The 24,622-nt window shown below is 47.7% G+C and overlaps 1 protein-coding gene across 1 annotated transcript in view; it reads right to left on the bottom strand.

Annotated features, from left to right (window-relative positions):
- Positions 1–24,622, bottom strand: part of Ttc28 (tetratricopeptide repeat domain 28) — a 595,992-nt gene that overhangs the window by 64,376 nt on the left and 506,994 nt on the right. Inside the window, exons 9-12 of the mRNA XM_026412187.2 lie at positions 24,414–24,523; positions 22,743–22,872; positions 20,548–20,766; positions 18,102–18,267 (exon numbers count right to left, since the gene is read on the bottom strand). Coding sequence (XP_026267972.2) covers positions 18,102–18,267; positions 20,548–20,766; positions 22,743–22,872; positions 24,414–24,523 — 625 coding nt within the window. The remainder of the gene's footprint in view (positions 1–18,101; positions 18,268–20,547; positions 20,767–22,742; positions 22,873–24,413; positions 24,524–24,622) is intronic.

Here is a 24,622-nt window from a genome sequence, read left to right as displayed (position 1 = left end):
TTCTAAGACCGAGGAAACAGCCAGCCATCTCAAACACAGGAAAAACTCCATCACAATCAAAGGGTTCTCGTGGGCAGATCTTTCTAACAAGAATGTATCCACGTCAGTGCCACCTGTGAGAGAGACAAGTGGCCTTGTGGAGACTGGAGTCTAGAGACCTGGAGACTGAGTTCAAGTGCTGGGCCTGCCCGTGAGCTGTGTCACGCTGGTTACCTCAGTTAGTCTTCCAGGCTCAATTTCTCCATCACAAAGAAGAGGGATCATAGTGATTGCTGCTCCACTGTCGCCATAAGGGAAATGCTCTCTCTGAAGCTTCCCGGCAGATGCTGTTCAAGTGCCTGTGTGACAGGTGGCACTGTTGCTGTTGGAGCGGGGACCTCATTCCATTTTGGACTCCCGAAGCCTCCCTGTCTTCTAGTCCCCGTGGGCAAAGGGTCTAAACCTCGGAGGTCTCTACTGCTTTAAAACTGCTTCTCTCTTTCAAATGAAGTCAAATACACTACAGATCCAAGTTTGTTTCAAGGTTGAGCTATAATCACCAAGGCAATTATTTAGGAGGAGTTCAGGGAATTGTGTGTAAGATTAAATGATCACTTTAATGTTTGAATGGAAAATAGGTAAATTCTCAAGGACTGCTGAATTATTTCTTTCATGATGTGCCTTGATATGAACCATTGTTATTTCAAGAAATGTCTAGAGTAATGGATTTATTTTTTTGAAAAAATTCTTCAAACTAAAGGACTTTTATTTCTCAATGAGAAGCCATGCTATTTGCTCTCATGTTTACTATAGGAAGATTGTTTAATTGATATGTCAGACCGCTGGTATCAGAATATCTTCACTTTGCATGTTTTTCTACGTTTTTCTTCCCCCCCACCTTACCTTTGAGGTCAGTGAGACTGGAAAATACCCAGATTTGGAGACCACGAGGAAGTTTCTAGAAAAGAAGTCTACCAACATTTCCAAAAGTCTAGAAAGGCATCTTTTTCATTCTCAAACAAAATCATCTGAAAATGTAATTCCAGAGTCCTAGGAGGCTAGCATGCCGACTCTGAGAGCCCTTCTAAAACCCATATTTGAGGGCTGGGATGTGGCTCAAGTGGTAGTGTGCTTGCCTGGCATGCACGCAGAGCTGGGTTTGATCCTCAGCATCATATACAAATAAAAGATGCTGTGTTCGCTGAAAACTAAAAAATAAATATTAAAAAATTCTCTCTCTTTTAAAAAAAATAAAATAAAACCCACATTTGAATTCCAGTACCATCATTTAGTTGTTTATTGTACCAGGGATTGAACCCAGGGGTGCTTAACCACTGAGCCACATCCCCAGCCCTTTTTATTTTTTATGTAGAGACAGGGTCTCACTGAGTTGCTTAGGGCCTCGCTAAGTTGCTGAGGCTGGCTTTGAGTTTGTGGTCCTCCTGCCTCAGCCTCCCAAGCTGCTGGGGTGACAGGCCTGTGTCACTGCTCCCATCAAGCATGTAGCTTTGAGTGAGCCCCTAGACAACTCACTGAATCACTGCAAGCCTCAGGTCGGTCCTCTGTAAAAGAGAGACCAAGATCACCACACCACCTCAGGAGACACACCTAGTGAGTTTAGACACTAGTGCCTAGCACGTAGAAAAGGTCTCAAAGACGCCATTTCTCTTGTCTTAGTTCATAAAAAAGCAAGAGCTCATACACCAACATCAGCTGGGCCTGATGGGACCCCCAGCCAGGCATCTGCACGCCTTGGCTTATTAACATTACTCATTAGTGAAAGATGAAATCAGAATTTTGTCTTATCTACTGGGAAATCCTACTGCGTGGGAAACTGAACTGACCAGGATAATACAGAAGCTGGAGTCTCTTGCCTCTTGACGCACTTCCAAAGATGAGTTAGACAAATAGATTTTTTCCTCTTTACAACTTTCTTCTAACTACAATTCTCCATGTCTTTTAAACACTGCCACTTCTAACATTCAAAACACTGTATTCCAAGATCCTTCTTCTCTATAAACTCTACTGAGTTCATCTGTAGGGTCTGAAACTCAATATAGAACCAAAGCCGGAGGAAGCGGACAAGAAGAAAAATACAATAAAGTGTTAGTCTACGCTAGACTGAAAGGAAGCCCCTCAGCACACACACAACCACACACGTGCGCGCACACACAACCACACGCACACGCGCTCATGCATGCACACACTCATGCTCCCCATCCTCTTTTCCATTTCACTCTGGTGGCCCCTCACTTCCCTCTGCTGGTCTCCTCCTGTGGAGATCATGGTTTTTCGAGCACAGCCAGACCCATTCTAACACTGGCCAGAGCTGGCCGAGCTGCAGCTCTAACAGAATTATGAATAGTGCATTTACCTGGGGAAACAGGCGGCTCGGTAGTCATCAATGACTGTTCCCTTAGAGCCAACTCTGTGCCAGGGCCTGCACCATCCATGGGGAACCGGACAGGCTCCATCCTTTCCTCAGAGGTCGGCAGCCGATGGGAGAGACAGACATCCCACAGTGACCCCACAAATACTGATACAGCTCTGTGATTAGGGCTGTCGAAGGGGAACCCAGGGTGCTCAGAGGGAAGGGGACGGGGGAACCCACAGCAGCAAGCTGCCCACGCCTACCAGAGCTTTGTTTGAAACAACCCCAGAGATTTCTTAAGCCCACAACAGGGATGCAGCATCTAAAATATCCTGAAGAAGCAAGTCCAGAAGACAGAGGGATGGTTTGAAGGGAGAGCTAAAGCTGGAAATCGATGTCATGTGTCACTCACTCTTCCCATTTAATCTTCATCAAGGAAAGGCTGTCTCTAGCCTTGAGGTGATGATCAATACGCGACCCTCATCAGTCTAAATTAATAAATAAGTAAATAAATAAATCTATATAAATAAATGCCTGCAGTGCGACCTGCACGTTATCTCCCAGCTAGATTCTTCCGTCACCCTCACACTTGGTTTTCTGTGGAAGCATCACTGCTGCTTGGTGCACCTGTGAGACAGGAGGTGAGGACCAGAAAGCAAGCTGAAGTCCCCAGCGGGTGGCGGCTTGAGGCGGCCCAGTGCTGGGACCTGGGAATTCGAAGGAGTTTGTGCTGCAGCCCAGTGAGAGCTGGAAGGGTGCTCAGTCCCTTTCTAAATCCAGGAGCCTCTGATTAGGACCAGAAAATGAAGTGTCATCTCACGATGTCTCTTAATTAGCGGGGAGTGCACACAGAAATAAGAAAAAGATGAGCGTATGACGGTGACTCGGTCTCCATCAGCAGGCGTGTTTTTCAAAGTGACAGATCTTACGTCAATTCTGTCTCTCCCTGCTTGTTAGCAGCGACTCCTTGCTGCATTAACATAAGTCTTCTGAAAGCCAGGGAAGGACATCTCGCCCCTTGTGACACCTCAACAAGTCCTGACCTCACGTGCTAGTGGGAATCAGGCGTCTCGGGTGCTGGCCTGGAGGTGAGGCTGCACCGTGGAGGTGCCGCTCGCTGTCTGATGGAGGGAAGCCCACCTCCCTGGGCATCTGGGGTGAGATCATGCCTTCACGACACTCCTTAGGGGTAGGAGGAGGCTAGAGAAACAGGGTGACTATGAGATACATGTTATCACTTGGGCCACCCTTTGTCACGTTGACGACGTGTTGACCATCTGCTGACAATGCTCTTGGCCTGCGTGTTCAGGAGAAGGCGGGGTTCGTCCCCACTTGTCCACTCATTCAATCAGCATCCCCAAGGCCTCTTCTGGCCTAGGCACTGCCAGGTGCTGGCCCTTCAGAGACCGGATGCACACCGCCCAGTCCTCTCTGGCCTCGAGGGCACTCATCACAGTGTAGGCCACAGTTCCACATACTGTGTGTCCAGAGCTCTCCGCATCCTGGTTGGGAGAGGAGGCGAAGCACAGGTGGGCGAGTCCCCTGCAGGCGCCCTCCTCTTCAGCCAGTCCAGCCCTGTCGGGGTCCCCACCAGGGTGAGCAGTTCCTGCAGCACCTGGAGCGTAAGATTGCTAGAAAGGGACACGCCCTGGGGGTGGGCCGAGGACCCCAAGGACAGAAGAACAGAGCACACGGCCACCACAAGCTTACTGAAAAATGCATGGGGCACAGGGGACAGGGGAAGCTGGCTCTGTTGGAACAGAGGGCTGGCATCGGGAGGTAGACTGGGCCACTCGGTATGGAAGGATTGGCCTGATGGCACCCCTCAGCCACACCAGTGTGTGTGGCCACTGCATGAGAGCAGGCGGATGGCAGTGAACTCATAGAAATGGCCTTGGGCAGCAGAGGACCAGAGGCACCCCCAGGACAGGAGGCAGGAAGGCCACCAGGTCCCAGGGCATGTTCTGGTTAGAGCCAGCCCACCACAGGTGACAAGGGAGGATTCTAGGAGCAGACAGGCAAGATCAGACTACAGCCAGTCACTGAAAAAAACAGATGGCAATAAAGGAAAGGGAGATTTAGGGACAAATGTTGCAAGAGCCTCGAAACTAAGGAAAACTAAGGAACTGGGGGAAAAAAGACGAGGCTTTAAAGCACTCAAACAACGCTGGGTCTAACAACAAGCCCAGCAGGTGTGCTGAGAGGGGCTCTGGTTCTGGATGTGCCCAGCCGGTGGAATTCCTGGGGGGCAAGGGGAGGTAAGCCTAAAAATTAAGGGTGACAACATCCAGGGAGGTACATCTGTGTCCTTCGGACAGACTCAGTTTCCAAGGGAAAGTGCAAGGATCAAGGGTGCCCAGAGCCCCAGAAGCGGAAGGAGGGCCTGCAGGTCCTCACCCACACCTGGCTGTGGCAGGTACTGGCAGAGCTGAGCAGAGAAATGTCCTCCCTGGGCTGCTACAGGGAACACAGCACAGGGAGCCTGAGGGAGACCCTGACTCTGTGAGTGGGAGGCGGGAGCCCTGGTCCACACACGTCACCCCGTGGGAGGACCGCATCCCGCCCTCAGATGCTGGGACGTGCTCCTGATGTGCTCTGGCCTAGGGAATGTGAGCAGATGAGGGCACGTGGAGCTGTGGATGAGCCTCCTTGTTTTGCCGGATCTCTTGCAGTCCTGACTTCTGCCAGAAGAGTCCTCCTCAGGCCCCACTAGCCATAGGACACTGCACAGGGCGCTGACCCAAACCCAATGGGCACTGGGAGGCAGAGCCACCAGGTGACCTGCAGACTGAGGGCAAGAGATACATGCTTGGGGCTCTAAGTCCATGGAATCCTGGGATGCCTTGTGGCACTATCAGGGAACATCTGACTAGCACAGCACAAGTGGGGTCTGCCGCCGTCAAAGGCACCCCTTGTAGGAAGGTCACCCCTCCAGGCCTTCTGACTACTGTGCAGAATCAAAAGCACAAACAGGATGAAAAACAATGCTTATTTCAGCCACTTCAAAGGAGAACTTGGTGACTGTCTTCTGGGGTTATTTTCTCAAAGCAAGATAAGTCAAGAGTTATGTATTAAATGTCTTAAATATTGATTGCTAAATAAAGCTGTGTGCGATCAATGAGAAAGAGAAGACGGGGGAGTTTCACTGGGGCAAAGGGCAGGATATACAAAGCCAGGGATATTGAGATTTGATAAGTTGAAAGAGCTTCTCCACAATTGGTTGTGGCAACACCCAGCTCACTGCTGACAGGGATCCCAGAGAGACTGGACGTCTGGACTGGTCAGGAGTCTCAGAACCGGCTGCCCCTTCCCCAGACCCTCATTCTAGAAAAAACACTACCCCAAGCTTTGGGACCACAAACTAAGCATCTGGGACAAGAGATACAGTGGGGAGGTCGGGTGCTCCACAGCAGCTCTGACACTACAAGCTGGCCCCTGCCCCACGGCAGGGGCAGCAGGCAGCCCCAGCCATTAAGGTCCCACGCCCTTGCACACGCCCAGGGGCAGGCTCCCGAAGGTTTTCCTGAATCAGCAGATCTACTTCTTTACGGTCATCCCGTCACTCACCAGGTTACCCCTCCTGTGGACAATCCTCCTGTGGACAATGGGAGAACTCAGAGATCCGGTGATTTCAACACACCTGCTTTACAAAAAAGGTCAGGAGAAACCCCAAAGGGGACTCCACACAGACTGCCTCGGAGGCCAGGGGAAAGCCAGCCACGCCCACCACCTTGCTACCCGAGAGCTTCCAGAACCTTCAGAGCTCCACCGCTGTCAGGCTTTGGGAAGGAACCCAGGTGGGGGAGTCGGGGGAGACCCTGCGCTTGGCCCCTGTGTTCCTATGGTGCTCCGGGCCCAACCTGGCGGCATCTTATCTCCTTCAATCAGATGTGACCGAGTCCGAGGCCGAGGCTGTGCCTGCCCTTTGGGGCCCAGCCCCCACAAGGCAGGCTGAGCCAGGCAAGCCCCATCCGAGGGGGCCTTGGATCTTGAAAGAAAGAGGTGAGTCCCAGGAGGCAGACGCCCAGGGCCTGGATGGGGAAACTCGGCAGGGCTCCTGCAGCAAGGGCAGATCCACTTCCTCTCCCAGATGCCACTCGACACTGGAGGCCACGCCCCCTCCCTCCGCAGATGAGGAGCTCCTGCCTGGGATGCACCTTCTCCCCTCAGATGTCTCCTCCGATGTCTCTAGAACCATCCCCTTGTCCTCGGTTAGACAGAGTGAGGCGGGGCCTCAGTATTCCCACCTTTAGCTCAGCTCTTCCCGCGTGGCAGATTCGTCATTCACAACTTGCTGCATCCCACTCTGTCGCTCCTAGAAGGCTGAGGACCCCCGCCGCCGCCAAGCTCCCAGTCCAGGCCCGGCTTCAGCCTGGCACACACTAGGTGCTCATGAAACATTCCAAAGCGGTACTACCCGCTCACTATGAAATCCGAAGCTGTTTAAGGGACAATATCAATGCCAAAAAACAGGATATCTACTTTTTCTCCACTGAGTTCTGGAAAGGATTTGTGGTAAGAATAAAATTTGTCTTATTAAAGCAAAATCTTATCAGTTTGGATTAATTGGGAGGATGGCCTCCATTAACAAAAAGCCAGAATTAGAAAATAAGTCTATGAAGATCGTTTTTTTCCAACCAGAGTGGGGCTAATGAGGTAGCAATGACACAGTAGTCAGTACCTGGGTTCCCACCCTGAAGAACAGATCAAATAACATCACTCAGTCTATGAACAGATTATATGTGTAATAATTGCAATCTTGCTTTTGCGATCAAGTTGCATAAGAACCCTTCATTTTCTTTTTTGGGGGGATTTTTTTGGGATTGCAGTAATCATAATCTGGTTTGTGTCGCCCTTCCCTCTTGCATTGCCTGTTTTCATTTCTTTGGTAATTAAAAAAATTTTTTTTAGTTGTAGATGGAAACCTTTACTTTATCTATTTTTTTTTTTTTTCTTTTTTTTTTTTTTTTTTTTTTTTTTTTTTTTATTTTTTTTTTTTTATTGTTGGTCATTCAAAACATTACATAGTTCCTCATACATCATATTTCACAGTTTGATTCAAATGAGTTATGAACTCCCAATTTTATCCCGTATACAGATTGCTGTATCACATCAGTTACCCTTCCATTGATTGACATATTGCCTTTCTTGTGTCTGATGTATTCTGCTGTCTGTATTATTCTCTACTATCCCCCCTCCCCTCCCCTCCCCTCCCCTTTTCTCTCTCTACCCCTTCTACTGTAAATCACTTCTTCCATTTGAATTATCTTGTCTTACCCCTCCTTTCCTCTTATATGTCATTTTGTATAACCCTGAGGATCGCCTTCCATTTCCATGCGATTCCCCTTCTCGTTTCCTTTCCCTCCCACCTCTCAACCCTGTTAATGAAAATCTTCGTCTCAAGCTCTTCGTCCCTACCCTGTCCTTGTCTTTATCTATTTTTAATGTGGTGCTGAGGATCGAACCCAGTACCTCACACATGCTGGGCAAGCGCTCCACCGATGAGCCACATGCCCAGCCCAGCTCATTTGTTTTTGAAAGCTGCCTAATATTCCATTTGGAGACGCGCCACCATTTGCTCATCAGCCTTCTCACTGATGGCACGTGGGTTGGTCCCAGATGTTGCACTCTTCACAGCACAGCTCTGATCACTCTCCCCTCCAGGCAAGCATTCCCTTGGGCCTCACGCCTAACACACAAAGGGTCCGTGATTCTTCGCCACTAGAGGGTGATGCCAAACTTCTGCTGTTGGGTTTGTGCCCACTCACTTGCCCACCAGCCACATGGCAGAAAGCCTGTGGGCCCCATGGTCTCCCATGTCACCTCCAGTGCCTGTATGATCAGACTCGTTAATATCTGCTGCTTGTTCTCAGAGTAGAACCAAAGGAGTCGTCAGCATATTTGAAGCAGCGCGATCTAAATGAATCAGTGTCTTGAAATAAGAAAATGCCTCTGATTGCAAAACCAACTCTGACTATGGAAAAGCCCCAAATGGGAGGAAAAATCACAGCGATAGTTTACAGTTACTAGGGTGTAACCTTCCCTCCCAATGCAGGACTGCTCACCCCATTAAAGGAAGCCCACAATTGCGATTCACTCACAGCCCCTGGGAACGCTTCTGCAACGTGTCTGCTACTGAACTCAGCCCTGCTGGTGTGCTAACCAGTCCTCGGCTCCCCGAAGGCCACTGAACTGCCCCAGGTGCCCAGAGAGCAGCCTCTATGCTGCAAGAGTCTGGCTACACGTCAGGGTTAAAAACTGAAGATGTGTTTTGAAATTCATGCCATCTTCCTCACGGGAGGTTCACAGTCTGCAGAGTGGTTTCCATCCCCTCCTCCTTTGATCGGGGAGGAAGGGACTGGAAGTTTCTATTAAACACTTAATAAAAGCAATTCTTTTGTTTTTAAATCCATTTTCAGAAACTCCTTTGTAGCATTTTACTTCCTTTCAGCAGCAAGATGCCATTAAGGAGAGCAAAACGGTCTGTAGAATAACAAGGACACGGTGGCGAGTGGCGGGTAATTGAATGAAGGTATCCCCCAAGGCGCAGGGACTCAATTTCTAGGGGCGCGGTGCATTTTACAACCACCAGAGAAGCAGTAACCAGCCAGCAGGAACAGTCTGCTCAGAGCACATCTTCTGGTGACTACATTCCAATCACCTATGTCCCACCACGGGCTGGGCATGGCCTGGTGAGAATTCAGGGTGGGGACACAGCACCTGCTCCCCAGGGTGCTGCCATCTGCTTGGGAGGATGTGCAAACCACCAGATTACGAAACAAGAGGAGCTGAGGAAGCACTGTTACTAGGCGGCACAGAGGGGAACCTGAGCTGGACTACTAAGGAGCAGGGCTGTTCCGGTGGAAACAGTGAGGTTTGAACAGGGCAGAGGGTGGTCAGAATTTCTGCAGGAGATGACACAGCTCTCGCAGAAGAGATGGGCCCTCATTCCAGCACTGACTAAGCGCCTCCTGTGTCTGGGGCTGCAGGTGGGGCAGGTGCACAGAGCAGGAGAGACTGGGCGGGAGCATCTGAAAGGGAGTGTTTCCACAGGAATTTGAAATGTGAAAAGCATCAGCCACCGGAAGGGCAGGGGAAGAACTTTACGAAGGGAAGGAAGCGAGTACAGAAGTCTAAGGCGAGAATGGCCCTGGTGCCTCCTCACAGGAGGGCAAGGGAGGCTGGGCCCCATGGGAAGTCGCCAGGTGCAACCCAGCTCCAGGCTGTTGAATGTGGCAGAGGCTGATCACACGGGGTTCAGGTGTAACCAAAGGGAGCTGGAATCTAAAGGCTCTCTGAACCCTCAGGGGACTCGAGTGTGCCTGTTGGGTTTGTGACGGGTGGGAGGGCAAGGTAACAGAGACCCAAACATACCTGGGCAGGACCAGTCTGGCTAAAGGGAATGGGAGGTCCAGGAGTGGGGAAGGACAAGAGAGGCAAGAGGAGGGCGTGGCAGAGGCTCAGGGGCAGGAGACAGCAACTGCACCCTGCTGAGAGCCCTGGAAGGAGAGGCAGAGGGACTAAAAAGTCATTTTGTTGTTATTATTTTGGTACTGGGACTGAACCCAGGGGTGCTTAACCACTAAGCCACATCCACAGCCCCCCCCGCCCCCCCCCTCTCTCTCTCTCTATATATATATATATATATAAATTTTATTAGACAAGGGGTCTTACTGAGTTGCTAAGTGCCTCACTAATCTGCTGAGGCTGCCTTTGAACTCGTGATCCTCCTGCCTCAGCCTCCTAGCTGCTGGGATTTTAGGCGTGCACCACCGCGTCCAGCTAAAAATGCATTTTAATAGGTGACTATAGTAAAAAGCACAGGAGATTTACTACCTTAGCCATTTTTAGTGAACAGTAATATTAACTCTATATACCTTGCTGTGTGACAATCTCTAGAACTTGTTCAAATCAGGAAACTCCAGAGCCATTGAACAGCTCCTTCCCCATCTACCTCTCTGCTGACCAGCACTCCTCCACTTTCTAAGAGTTGGGCTGCTGTGGAGTCCTCAGAGGACTCACACAATGTGTGTCCAACTTATTTCCTGGGCATGAATTTTTCCTCCTCTAGTTGTTCTTGTCAGGTCTTTTGGTCATAGCAGCAAAAAAGCTGACTAAACAGGTCTTTATTCCATTTTGAGTTCGTGTTTGTGTGTGGTGTGAGGTAAGGGGCCCATTTCATTCTTTTGCATGTGGATATCCTGTTTTCCTGATACTGTTTGCTGAAGAGACTGTCCTTTCCCACTGTGTAGCTTTGGTACCCTTGTCAAAGGTCCTCTGACCACACACATAAGGGTTCATTTTTATGTTCTCTGTCCTGTTTCAGTGGTGTGTGTGTGTGTGTGTGTGTGTGTGTCTTTATGCAAGTGTCTACTGTTTTGATTACTGTAGTTTTGTGATAATGTTTGAAATCAGGGAGTATAAGGCCTCTAGCTGTTTCTTTTCTTTTCTTTAAACTTAAGATTAATCCATTGAAAGACAAATTAGGAAAACTATCCCATCCACAATAGCCTAAAAAAAAAAAAAAAAAACTGGAATCAATGTAACAAAAGAGGTAAAAGACCTCTACAATGAAATCTACAGAACACTAAAGAAATAAATTGAAGAAGACCTTGGAAGATGGAAAGACTTCCCATGTTCTTAGGCAGAATTAATATTGTCAAAATGGCCAACAACATACAGATTGAATGCAATCCCCATGAACATACGAAGAACATGCTTAATAGAACTAGAAAAAAAAAGTACTTGAATTCATCTGGAAGAATAGGAGACCCAGGATTGCCTGCAAACTTGAGCAAGAAGAGAAATTAGGAATGCAGGAAGCATCCCAACACTGTCATCTCAAAATAAACATGAAGAATAATGGAGGAGAATAGAAGACACAGAGACAGACCCACACCTACTTACAATCACTTGATACTTGACAAAGGTGACAAAATTTATGTTGGAGAAAAGAGCCTTTTAAAAACAAAGGGCAGGGAGAATTGGAAAGCCATACGTTGGATTAAACTAGATCCCTATCTCTCACCCTGCACAAAAGTCAAATCAAAATGGATCAAAGACTTAGGAATTAGAACAGAAACCTTGCAACTGCTAGAAGAAAACATAGGGTCACCATGCCGACATATTGATGTAGGCACCAACTTCTTTAAAAAAAATAAACAAACCTTGAAACTCAAGAAATAAAACCAAGAATCAATAAGTGGGATGCCATCAAATTAAAAAGCTTCTGCCCAGGAAAGGAAATGATTAAGAGTGTGAACAGAGAGTCTACAGGATGGGAGAAAATCCTGCTTGCTACTCTTCTGGCTTGGAATTAATATTCAGAATATATACAGAACTAAAAAAGCTTAACCTACTACTACTACTACTACTACTACTACTACTACTACTACTACTTTTACTACTACTAGTACCACCTAATTAATAAATGGACAAAAGAAATTAACAGAAATTTCTTAAAAGCAATGAATGTATAAGAAACATATGAAAAATGTTCAATATCTCTAGCAATCAGAGAAATGCAAATCAAAATTACACTAAGATTTCACCTCACTTCAGTCAGAATGGCAATGATCAAAAAAATTCAAATAATAATAATTGCTGGTAAGGATGTAAGGAAAAAAGTATACTTGTACATTTCTGGTAGAATTGCAAATTAGTACAGCCACTATGGAAAGCAGTGTGGAGGTTCCTCAAAAAACTAGGAATGGAATCACCATATGACCCAGCTACCCGACTCCTCAGTATTTACCCAAAAGAACTAAAATCAGCCTGCTATAGTGATACAGGCACACTAATATTTATAACATTGCAATTTATAATAGCCAAATTATGGAATTAGCCCAGGTGCCTGTCAACAGATAAATGAATGGATAAAGAAAATGTAGTATATATGGAGTATTGTTCAGCCATAAATAAGAATGAATTTATGGTATTTGCTGGTAAATGAATGGATATGGAGAACATCATGCTAAGTGAAATAAACCAGACTCAGAGAATCAAAGATCAAATTTTTTCTCTCATATGTGAAAGCTAAAGCAAAATAAAGGGGAAAAGTGTGTGTGGGGGGCCAGATATCAAGAAAATATGGGGAAGATCAGTGCAGTAGGAGGAGGCGATCAAGAGGAAGAGAAGAGGCATGGGAAAGGGGAGGAAATGTGAAAAAATTACCCTACAAGCATATGTAAATATACCACAGTGATTTCCACCTTTATGTGTATGTGTAAAGCACCAATCAAAATAAATAAATGAGTTAAAGGAAGATCAGCAGAGTAGAGGAAGAAGAATAGGGGAAGGAGAAGGGAAGGGAAATTTGTGGTCAGGGTTGTGGGGATCAGGGACTGAAATGGAGTCAATCAAATTCTATGCATGTATGATTTTGTCAGATGAACTAAACTATTATGGATGACTATCATGCTCTACTAAAATAAATTTTAAAAATAAAATGTATTGGGGATGTAGCTCGGTGATAAAGTGTCCCTGGATTTATCTGGACTATGCTGAGTCCTTTAAGATTCCATATGAATTACTGAACTTTTTTGCTTGCTTGTTTGATTTTGCAAAAAAAATACCACTGGGATTTTGGTAAAGGTTTCATTGAACCTGTAGAATGCTTTGGGTAGTATGAACATTTAATCCATGAATATGGGATGGCTTCCCATTATCTATGGCTTAATTTCTTTTAGTAGCATTCTGTAATTTTTTAAAGTGTATCAGTCTTTTTGCCTTCTTGGTTAAGTCCTGAGTATTTTATTTTTTCTGATGCTATTGTAATTGGCTTATTTTCTTAACTTCATTCTCTGATTATTCACTGCTAGTCTGTAGAGACACAATTGATTTCTTTATATCATGTAACTTTGCTGGATTTGTTTATTAGGACTCAGGTTTGGGGTGGACTTTAGGGTTTTTTACAAAGATCAGGTCATTTGTGAGCAGAGATTATTTTACTTTTTACTTCCTTCCCGGTTTGGGTACATTTTAACCCCTTCCCTTGCCTAACTTCTCTGACCAGGACTTCCAGTTTTATCTTGAATAAAAGTGGCAAACCAAGCCAACCTTTTCTTGTTCTTGATTTTAGGAAGAATGTTTCAGTTTTTCAATCGAATATAATGTTAGCTTGGCTTTTCATATGTGGCTGTTCTTTATGTTGTAATTTCTTCCTGTTCCTACCTTATTTTGTGTTTTTATCATGAAAAAATGTTGCATTTTACAAATCCTTTTTCCTGCACCAACCGAGATAAGCATGTGCTCTTTGGTCTTTCGTTCTGTTAGTGTCGTGCATTATACTGACTGACTCCCATGCTGAACCATCCTTGTATTTCAAGAATCAATCCCACTTGGTCATGCTCTAGTATCTGTTTATATGTTGTTGACTTTGTTTGCAGTATTTTTTGAGGATTTCTGCATCAATCCATCGTTTTCTTGTGGTGTCTTTGTCAGATCTTGGTATTGGGGTAATTCTGGTGTCATGAAATGAGTTTGGATTGATTCTTCCTTCACACTTGTCTGAAGGACTTTGAGAAGAATCAGTGTTCATTCTCTTTACATGTTTGGTCCTGGTCATGGACTTTCTTTATTGGGAGGTTTGGATTAATGATTCAATCTCCTTACTAGATATAAATCTGTTCACATGTTTTATTTCTTCATAGTTCAGAGTCGGCAGGTTGTTCAGAATGAATTTTATAGGGAGAATCTGCAAGATTTACTTATGGGTTGGAAAATGAGGGAAAGAGAGTAACAGGTGATGATCTTCTTTACATGATGATACAAGAACTGGGTAAAGATGGGGGTAGAAATAGGAAACTCAGGAGTTGGGCATTAGAAATTTTAGATTAGAAGATGCCCAGACAGAGATGTTTAGTGGATAGCTACAGACCCAGAGCCCAGAGGCACCCAAGCTGGAGTGGAGGGACAAGTGACAGAGCACACTCAGTGCGGGGAAGGTGTAGCAGCTGAGGCAGGCACAGTCTCCACAAGGATCTGAAATGTCCTCCTAGGAGCAGATTCTGGTGACAGGCTTTCAAATTTGGGTGTTATTCTCTATGAAGTAAAATTACAGGAAGGTTTTTTGCCCCCCTTTTGAATGGCAGAGTTGTTTGTTCGTAGCTATTTATTTCTAATTTCAAAAATAATATATTTCCACCATAAAAACACATAAAAATTAAGAATGAATAAAATAATAAGCATAATCCATAATTATAACCATCCACTTATAATTAGCACTAGTACTACGCCCTATTTCCTTCCAAGAATTTTTTCTTTTCAATTGCATTACTTTGCATATATTGAAAAACTAAAATTATACTATACAAAGTAATTCTATATCCTATTTTTTCACTTAATATTTTTCCACAAATATTTGGCTATATGATCAAAAATCTCTATAAAGATAATTTTAATAGCAATAATATATTGGATGAATGTAATCTGTTTGACATTCAATTGGATATGCAGGCGGTGTTCCCTCTCTCTATAATATTATAGGCCTATGATAAATATTCCTATGTACATATCTTTGCTCCAGTTCTCAAATGGAGAATTTGGGAGTGAAAAGACACAAACATTTTAAAGAATTTTAATATTATTGGAAAACCGTTTTTTGAAAGGATAAACCTGTTTATTAGACTCCTAGGGAATACGCCTGGTCATTCCCTGTACCCTTCTAATCATTGAGAAATATAGCTTCCAAAATATTTACTAATTTAATAGATGAAAAAGGATATGTCGTGGCTGGGGTTGTGGCTCAGTGGTAGAGCATTTGCCTAGCATGTGTGAGGTACTGGGGTCAATTCTCAGCACCACATACAAATAAATAAAATAACGGTCCATCAACAACTAAAAAAAGGGGGGGGGGACATGTCATTGAGATTTTCTTAACTCTCTTCATGAAATTGTGAGGCAGAAACCAGAATCTCACAAAAATTCCATTCCATTAAATTCAAACCATGCCAATGAAGTGTTCAACTTTACTATCAAAATCAGGAACATGAGTTAACTCACAAACTATGAATACAGTTGTTTGTTTGTTTGTTTGTTCATTTTTTGGTACCAGGATTGAACCCAGAGGTGCATGAATACACATCTCCAAAATGACAGGCAAGTCCTCATTCCTGGTGGTGCAAGGGGGGATCCGAGCTACAGAGGGCAGCCCAAGCCACAGGGTATGCTGCAGTCCCTGAAGACTCATCCTAACTTAGCCTCTGCTCTAGGTGGAAGGAAACACTAACATGGGGAATTCCAGCAAGTTCCAGCCCTCCCTTCTCCCTTCCAGTGAGGAAGAGCTGAACTATAACCCCAAGCCACTCTTCGGTGGAAAAGACCCCTGGGAACAGACTTTTTCAGCCTTCAGCCTCATAAAGGAACTGCTTGGGCACAAGTGTTGGGAGCTCAACCACCACGAGTCCCCTTCCTTCTCACGGTGAGCGTTAGTCTCGATACCCGACAGCTGGGATCCAGTGCGTCTGTGTTTCCCCTGGGGAAGCCCCCTCAGTGGTCTGGGCTGGGCTGTTCTCTGTGGAAGGGAGTGCACAGAGACCCCTGAGCATGTGGAGGGGTGGCAGGTGCGCACACCCAGGCACCTTCAGGTCTTAGTTCAGGCTCAGGACTGGGGCCTTCTAAGTCTGATAAACCTGACTGACCTTGCTAATGTGCCCACAGAGGCGGGATTTTGCCTCTGGAGTGAACTTTCATTGGCTAAGCACAAAGAGAGTTGACCCACTAGAATTCCAGTTATTACTGGAATAATGACTTTTACAGACAAGTGTTTTTACAGGAAAAACCAAATGATCACCAGAGAGATGGGCAGGACGCGAGGCTTGGAGCAGTCATGGTGGTGGGACTTCTCCACCAAGGGTTGTGCCCAGTGCCTGGGCCACTGTCTGTCTGCAGCTTATTTCTTATCACTCCTCTGGCTCTGCTACTGTCCCCACTCAGAGAAGCCTCCACTGCTCCCACTACAGGTCTTCCCACCTCACCACAGCCTGGACCTCATTACACCCTGCACTTTCATTTAAACTCTTACCACAATTTTAATTAACTATTTGTAGGCTGTCTTTTTTGCTATTATTATTTTTTACTGTTTCCCAGGTCAGTGAGAGCGGGAGCCACGTCTGCTTTGTGCATGACGAGCCCTGTACACTGTGGATACTGGGCCTTATGGGAGGAAGACGAGGCAGAAGGGGAATGAAGAAGAACATGGCAACCGCTTGCCACCGTGGAGCAGCCTTGCCAATGGGACACGATCCTCTGTCCTCCTGATAGTGCCCCGAACGGGCTTGTTGCAGGAATCGGCCCTGCTGACTCGGTCCCTTGTCCCTCCCTGCCTGCTGACCACTTCCCCCACCCCTTCCTCAGACGGGATCTCCTCTGATGGCCAGTCTGATCACACAGGCCCACCCGCCTTTCTCTCTGCTGACGCGGCTTTGCATACCGCTAGTCTGACCTAGTCTGGAGCATTTGTAACTTAAATCTCAGAGGGCAGTCATACACCCAAGGGTGTGGGGGTCACCGCACTGTCAACCCTTGTAATCGCCATACTGTTGCCCGGGCGTAAGGACAGGGCACTCTGGGACGCCCAGCAGTCAAGGCAAATCAGAGCACTGTGTGCGCGTGGCTAAGGCCTGTTCATACTTCACAAAACCAGAAGCTACAGAATGACATTCTTACCTGCCTTGGCTATTTTCTCAAAATATGATATTGATTTTGATAATTAAAAACAGATCACACCTGGCCTAGAAGGTTGGGGGGGAATTCTTGACTGCTCTGACCCAGGCTCTGACCCTGCAGGGCCACCTGTTCCAGTGCTGGCTTCTGTTGAACCAGGGGCTGGACCAGATCTTGATATTTCATGCATGATTATCCCACCCAAGAACCTCCCCCAACTTCATAAGCACCCCACAGACCAGTGTGGCTTCTGGAAACGACCACCACACACAGAGTTGGGGCAAAGCATCTCTACGGGGACTAGTCGTGGAGACAGCTCAGGACTGTGACGACTGCAGATGCCATTGGGGCGGGGGTGGGGTGGGGAACAAGCCGACATTTGTCCTTGGACCTGTAGCAAGGAAGAGCAGATTCTCCACCACCAGAGCTACTGGACACGGGGGTTCATGCCTGGAGGACTGAGGGGCCCAGGGAAGCTAAGCTGGGTGCCTGGCACCATGGTACCCTCTTCTGGTGCTGTAACCAGACACAGGTGTTTGTGGAAACTATCTCCCGTGTGTTCAACAGTCAATCACTATGAGCAAATGTACCCTGAGCTGAGACCTTCACAAGCCTGGCAGGAGGCACTTGCCTTCTCTGTTTTTGGTATTTGGAGTTCAGCTCCTTTCACCTGAGCGCCTCCACAGGCAGCAGTGCACAACTCCCTTACTCATGCTCTCCAATGGGCCATCAGCGACAGTCCAAACTCACTCATTATCATCTGTTTACAAACCAAAACCAGCCTCAGTTTTAATTAGTTGGTCTGCCACGTTCAAAGTCATGCTCACTTTGAACAGTCTACACACTCTGCTCAGGGAATGGGCGTCTCTGACGAGGCCCTTCCCATCTGAAGGGAAATTACCAAGAAGAATCAAGACGGCCCCCAGGGCTGCACACCGGGGACAGACTTGCTCTGCCTCAGCAGCCGTGCATAGATGGCGCACAAACGCGTGATTTCCACAGGGTTCCGGGTACCAGTCCAAACAGGAGACTTATAGAACAGAGGCCTGAGAGTTAACTGAGGTGGCCTGGGACGTCGCGCTCCTACCTCGAGTAGTAAGACTCCACCCCCAGGGCCTCGCGGACGCTGGCGATGTGCTGCTCCAGGGCGGAGCTGGCTGCCGTTGGGAGAGCTGCACTGCTGCTGGCCTGAAAGTCGCTGGAGTTTTCCACGGTGCTGTCACCCAGGTAGTGCTCATGGAACTTCAGAATTCCTGAAACCAGACAGGCATAGCCAACGTCACAGGGGGTTGGACTGGCTGGAGAGAGGGGCCGAGGGCAGGGCTGGGAGGGCCGAGGCTACGTGACTTCTTTGTAAAGCGCCCCAGAGGTCCTCCTGAGCCCAGGTCAGTGCCCTTTCCGCAGCTTTTGCCATCAAGGGTGGTGCCTGATGACAGGGAATCAAGATGCAGCCTTTGCTGCTGATGACACATTCAGAAGCTCCTGGGTAATTAGACTATTCCCTATGCGTTTCCAAACTCCTACTTTGCAGAATCACCAGCTAGGGAAGGCCTGCTCTCGGCGTCTGTGCATGAACGTGCCCAGGTAGGTTCTCTGTGGAGGCTGAAATCCTGAACAAACAGGTAATTAGCCAAGTGGAAATTGTGTCACAAAAACCTGTCATGTCACAAAAGCAAATAAAAATAAACATACAGTATAAAGGTCAAATAAAAACACCCTTTTAAAAATAAGACTAACTGGTCAGTGGTCGTTAATGGATTAAAGGTACAAAAAATGATGTCTTCATGAAACCAAAGCTGTCCATGCTGGTTCTCTGGCAATAAACATGGGGCAGATTCTCAAGTGGTAATGAGCTGTGTCAGCCCTGGAAAACGCCGGTCCTCTCTGATTGGATTAGAGCCCCCAGTGAAAGCTTCGGAGTGTCATTAAGAGCAAAGAGGAATGAAAAGGGAAACAATAGGGGCCTCATTACACACGGCTCATTATTACAGGGATCTGGATATGCCACCTGTCAAATCACGTCCCCAAGACGTAACAACCACAGAGAGAAAGAGCCTGATACCTGCCAGTTGTCAGCCTCCTCCGCAGGAGCACCAGTGCTTTCTGGGAGTGGGGACACTTGGGGATGCCACTGTGGCTGACACTCGTTCACCAGGTCACTCCGAAAATGGTAACTTAAAACTTTTAGCATAGAAAGGTCAGGGCAAGGGCGTTCTTTGTGGAAAGCCCGTAAGAACATGGACTTGGAGGGGAAAGATTGCAATAATAAAAGTGAGACGACTGAACGCGGAGGCTCGAGGGCGCGGGACCAAAGAGCAGCTGGGAGCTGTCATCCAGCACCATTTTTTTTCTTTTTTTAAATCAAAGGGAAAGAAACATATTCAAGAAAATCTTGTCAATTCTCACTGGCAGTTGAACTTTTTACAGACATTCAAGAAGCCCATTCTTCAAGATTCCCAATTATAAGATCCACTTCCCCAGTCAATAAACTCTAATTGGATCTGGTCTGTCTCCAACGCGGTAAAGCCATCAGCATTTTATTATGCAAAAAATATGGCCCTAACAGCCAATTAGTGGTTCTGTATTCAGCAAAACTGTTCCATCCTGAACGTTTAATGCCGATTTAATCAAAGGGGATTTTTACCCCTAAAATAGAGTTTTCAACAAAACTGGTAAAAAGGGGGTTCTGTTAAACCCAGAAATTTCAAGCTGGAGACTTATAAACTGAGGGTTGCCATTATCATTTTAGTCTAAATTTGCCGTGACAAAGGACCACAATTATCAAATCATATCTAGAAAGAACTCATTAGGAGTGGCCGTCTTCCTTATTAGTTAATGAGCAGCAGCTGCCTAAGAGTAGGGCGGCTACTGAAATGCCACCTCTTCCTCCTGCTCTTCCCTGACAAGTGCTTCCTGACTCACTGTGAGGGCCACGGTTTCTTGGTAGAGGGGGAAAGCTGAATGTCTTATTAACTGGATGTCCCACTGTGGAATATCCACGGTGTCCTGACAATGGAACCTGACAATGGCTCCTTCATCTAGTCTTTCCCCTTTCACGATTTTTCTTCTGGAGGCTGGTGTTTCTGTTGCCTGATGTTGTGGTTTAAGTGTGAGGTGTCCCCAAGGCTCATGTGTGATGCAATGCAAGAATGTTCACAGGTGAGATGCGTAGATGAGGAGAGCTATCGTCTAAGCAGTGGATTAATCCACTGATACGGATTGGTTGAGCTGGACTGTGAACAAGGAGGGTGTGGCTGGAGGAGGTGGGTCTCTGGGGTTTGTATTTTGTCCTTTGTCCCTGACAGGGGCGCTCTTTCTCTGCTTCCTTGTGGCCATGTCCTGGGCAGCTTTTATCCGCCAGGATGCCCTGCCTCACCTTGGGCCCAGAGCCATGGAGTCAGCCCACTGTGGACCTGACCCCTGAAACCCTGAGCACCAACCAGCCTTTCCTCCCCTGTGTTGTTCTGGTCAGGTCTTTTGGTCACAGGCATGACAAAGCTAAGACGCCTGGTCCCCAAGGGCAGCAGCCTCACCTGCCCCTGGAGCCAGCAGCCAGCTGTACAGGTAGCCGGCCGCCAGCGAGTAGTAGAGCACCAGTCCCCTCTGGCTGTTGACCATCTCCAGGATCTGGTCGATGGTGACTGGGGAGTAGGGGTCCGAGTCCTGCTGTCCTGTCTGTCGCTCCACCAGAAGATCAGCAAATGCCCTTGTCCGACCTCTTTCTGCTACCGCCAGGGCTTCATCGTGGTGGCCTAAGAGACAAAGGGACAGGCTGAGTGCTCCGTGGTGAGTGAGCCCCCTCAAGGACAACAGGCATCTGGGTTAGGCCGTAGGCAGAAACGCGCCTACCTCTGCTCCCCTAGAGTGACAGACTGCAGAGTCCGTTTCTGCCTCTGATCACCAGTGGGGGCAGGGTGCACACACAGAATCCTGTTCTGTGATTCAACAAGACCCATTTCACGTCACCGTAAGTCACTGGGCCTTCCTGTCTTGCAGCCACACAACAGTCCCCGCAGCTGGGAGCATGGCCCACTCTGCTCCTCATCCCGGGAGGCTCCCTGACCTCGCCCCCAGCACCCCCAGAGCTCACCAGCTTCCCTCCTCCTCCTGCATCCGATCTGCAGGACCCACCTCTGGCTCCTCTCTCCTAGATGTGGCCCCTTCGTGCATCACATCATCCAGCCCCCCCACCAAGTCCCCCAATGACACCTCCATGCCTATACTGTGCCTGTCCTCTGCTGGGTGCCCTTTCCCTATTCACCGCGCTTGTCTCAAAAAGAGGGATTGCACTAGTTGTCCCACCTCTCTCAAAGGGCTACTTTCAAAATCAATCGAGGCTCTCTGTGTGAAGGTGTTCCTGAAGCACCACCTGTATGACAAGTGGCACCTGTATGACAAGTGGCACTGTTAATATTAAAGCTGACACTTTATTCCACGCTGGCTCCGGCACACTTCCCTCTCATCTTCTCTCTTCCAGTCCCCCTGGGCAAAGGGCTTCAACCTCTGAGGTCTCTATTGCTTTAAAATTGCTTCTTTCAAGCTTTCCTCCAGTCTTTCAACCCAACTTCTCATTCACTTCCTGCAGGAAGCTAGTCTATAATGTGGCTTCAAAGCTGATTCATGGATGTGAAGCCTCAAACAATGCTGAGCCCTCTGCCTTCCAGGGGGGCTGATTTGTAAGTGGGCAGTGCAATGCAGAGGATGGATCTCAGGGTAAATAAGAGCATGGAAGAGCTGCTAGAGCCAGGTCCATGGAGAGAGCATGCAGAGGCAGGGGACCAGGGCCATGGCTGCAGTGGCACATCAAGAATGCCTTGCTGCCCACCATTCAGGCATTGGCACAAAGTAGGCATTCACGGGAGTGTGTGCAAATGTATCTTTTACCCTATTAAGTTATCAATGGGAACAGCTGGGACAGCTCCTGTGCTCACTGGAAAATCAGTCCCGTGGTGCTGGACAGACTCAGCACTGTGACTCCAATAGACAGTAAATTATAATCCTGGGCAATGAGTATTTAACTTTTCAAGGGGAAACTTGAGTGTTCCTACACACAGGAAAGGGCAGGTTACTGAGAAGTCCCCAACATTCAACTTCAAAGACTGTTAGTTTCAGTGAATATCTTTTGGGAAGAGGCAGGCGACCGAGGAGTTGGAAGGGGACAGTTGAGGCTTGGATGAGAGGAATGCAGGCTGCCCCAGGGCCCCAGATCATGCAGGCCTGAGAGGACGAGCCCCAACCGTGAACGTCACAGCCCAGAGGACAGGCCAAGAGGGTACACTCCCTGAACAGCGTCGGGGAGGCTGTGTGCTGGGAAAACGGAAGACACCTGTGTCTTCTCAGGTGCTTCCCCTTGGTCAGAGGCTTGAGCCAGGTGAGGTGAAGAAGGGAAGGAACGTGAGGGTCAGGGACTCCTGGCCCAGGCATCTGTCTCAGGGACACCTGCTCAGGCTCCCAGGGCTGCTAAACTTCCCAGAACCGGGGCTTCTCCACTTTAGCACAAACAATGGGTCCTGAGCTATGGCTCGACAGCCTGGGAGCCTCTGAACTATTATCCCCAGGGCTGGCACTGGCATGCACACAGTAGGTGCTCTATCAGTCTTTGTCAAATAAAGGAAGAAGTGTTCAACTGCTGATTGTGCCTTCAGAGTCCGTTGTGACATCAAATCACACTGCATCAGAGCTGTGGTGGGCACCCTGGGGACAGCGAGCACACACCAACCACTCTCACCAAGGCTGACGAGCACCCGCTGCAAGGCCTGGTAGGACGACGTCTGTAGGTCGAAGAGCGAGAGTCTGCAGTCGGTGCTCAGCTGCGCCTCGTGCCGGATGGTCTCGAACAAGGCCGACGCCCTGTAGAGCTGCAGAGGGGAGAAGGTCGTCACCCACCTCCAGAGCCAGGCCAGCTCTTCCCAGAGTACAGATAGATGACTCTGCTAACACCTGGTACCACCCACGTGTTCTTAAAGGTTTGTAAAGAATCTATTTCCAGGGAGGCCATTGTGGGCTGAAGAAGTGTCACCCTGTCCCCAGTAAATCATAGCTTATGGAATCAACTTTGGTCAAGAGATCTAAACACAGGGTTATAGACATCAGGTCCAAAGGAAGTTAAGAAAAAACTATTAATCCAAACAAATGCTAATTTTTATTAAAACAAAAGTTCTCTTCTTGTCATCAGGCAACCATAATCCATTGTCCCCAGGAAAAGGGTGCGTAAGGACGGGAATGGGCCCATGTGGTGGAGGCACCCTGGAGATGGAGGAGGCCAAGGCAAGGGCAGAGGCGCCACACTCTCAGGACAGTGGCAGCCTCTGCAGGTGGTTCAGTGCCGCAGACTCAATCGCTCCCCACCCTCCCCAGGGTCAGGACCATGCTGGACAAGCTCCCCAAGGGGCCATGCCCACTGGCACAAACCCCTTGAGGACCGCCCTCGCCCACTCACATGGGCCCCTTGAGGGCCGGCCTCGCCCACTCACATGAGCACTCTGAGGACCAGACAATTGGCATTCCTAATGGAGATCCTGTCCTGTTGTTTCTCCAAGCCTAAAGAAGCGCATTCTAACACTAAGAGCCCTACACCAGGACAGCGCTCAGCGAGGACTGTGCTACTGACTATTGTGTGACTTGGCGAGACTCAGGGTGACAGCTCCCTATCTGTGAAGGGAACAATCATCCTTTGACTTCATGGGTATTTTGAAGAAAAAATTCAGTGAGCAAAAGTACTTTGAAAATAGTAAATCACTCCATCAATATAAATTTTAACTTTTGCAGCCAGTAAATTAGAGTTAATTCTTTAAATTGCCTTTAATAGTTTAAAAGTATAATAAAAATGCCTTAACATTCCAGGAGATGATGGCACGTCCTCAGTGCTTTGAGCACCAGGGAGTAGCCTTGATTGACTTCTCCTCCTTCCCCTTGGCTAAGGGGTGAGAGGTGACCTGAGAAGCAGCCTTCTCTGTCCTGCTCCAACCTAACAGAGGAAGCCGTAACTCTAGGGATCTTTCTACTCTCCAGAGATGCGTGTCAAGGAACTGCTCTTCAACTGTCTGCACTCACACAGGGGCATGGACTCACCATGGGAGAGAGGTAATATCTTGCTATAACTGGAGACTTAGAAAGACATTAAATCCAATAATCGTGAATTCTTGTTTTGCTTCTATTAAAGTTTAATGTGGAGCAGCAGCACATAATATAAGAATTCCAAAGAAATGACTAGGTCACCTATCATGTGAGTGAGCAAGGGTCTTCCCTGTGTGAAGTGTCAACACCTCTGGGCTGGCACGGGCTGAGAACCCTGTGCATTGACTCAAGGCATGAGTTGGTATCTGGTGCACTCCACCTTGGCCATCCCTCCCACGCTTCTGGCTGTGAACTCCACTGGGGTCAGGGTTCTCCTGCTCACCTGGTGTTGGGCCTCCTCCAGGTTTCCACTAGCCCAAAGGGAGAGGCCTAGACCATGGCGAATTTTTGCCTCATCTTCTCTTCGGCCCAGTTGCTCAGCTAACCTTAAACCTGAAACCAGATAGAAAAATTTAAAGATTCAGAGAAGACAGATAGTTCCACCCCTCAACGAGTCCTGGCAGGTGACTTTGCTTCAGGGGTAAAGAACGC

This window comes from Urocitellus parryii, chromosome 3, assembly GCF_045843805.1.
Source record: "Urocitellus parryii isolate mUroPar1 chromosome 3, mUroPar1.hap1, whole genome shotgun sequence".
Taxonomy (NCBI): Eukaryota; Metazoa; Chordata; class Mammalia; order Rodentia; family Sciuridae; genus Urocitellus; species Urocitellus parryii.
Note: the sequence above shows the minus strand (reverse complement) of the source record. Positions and strands in the feature narration are given on the sequence as shown.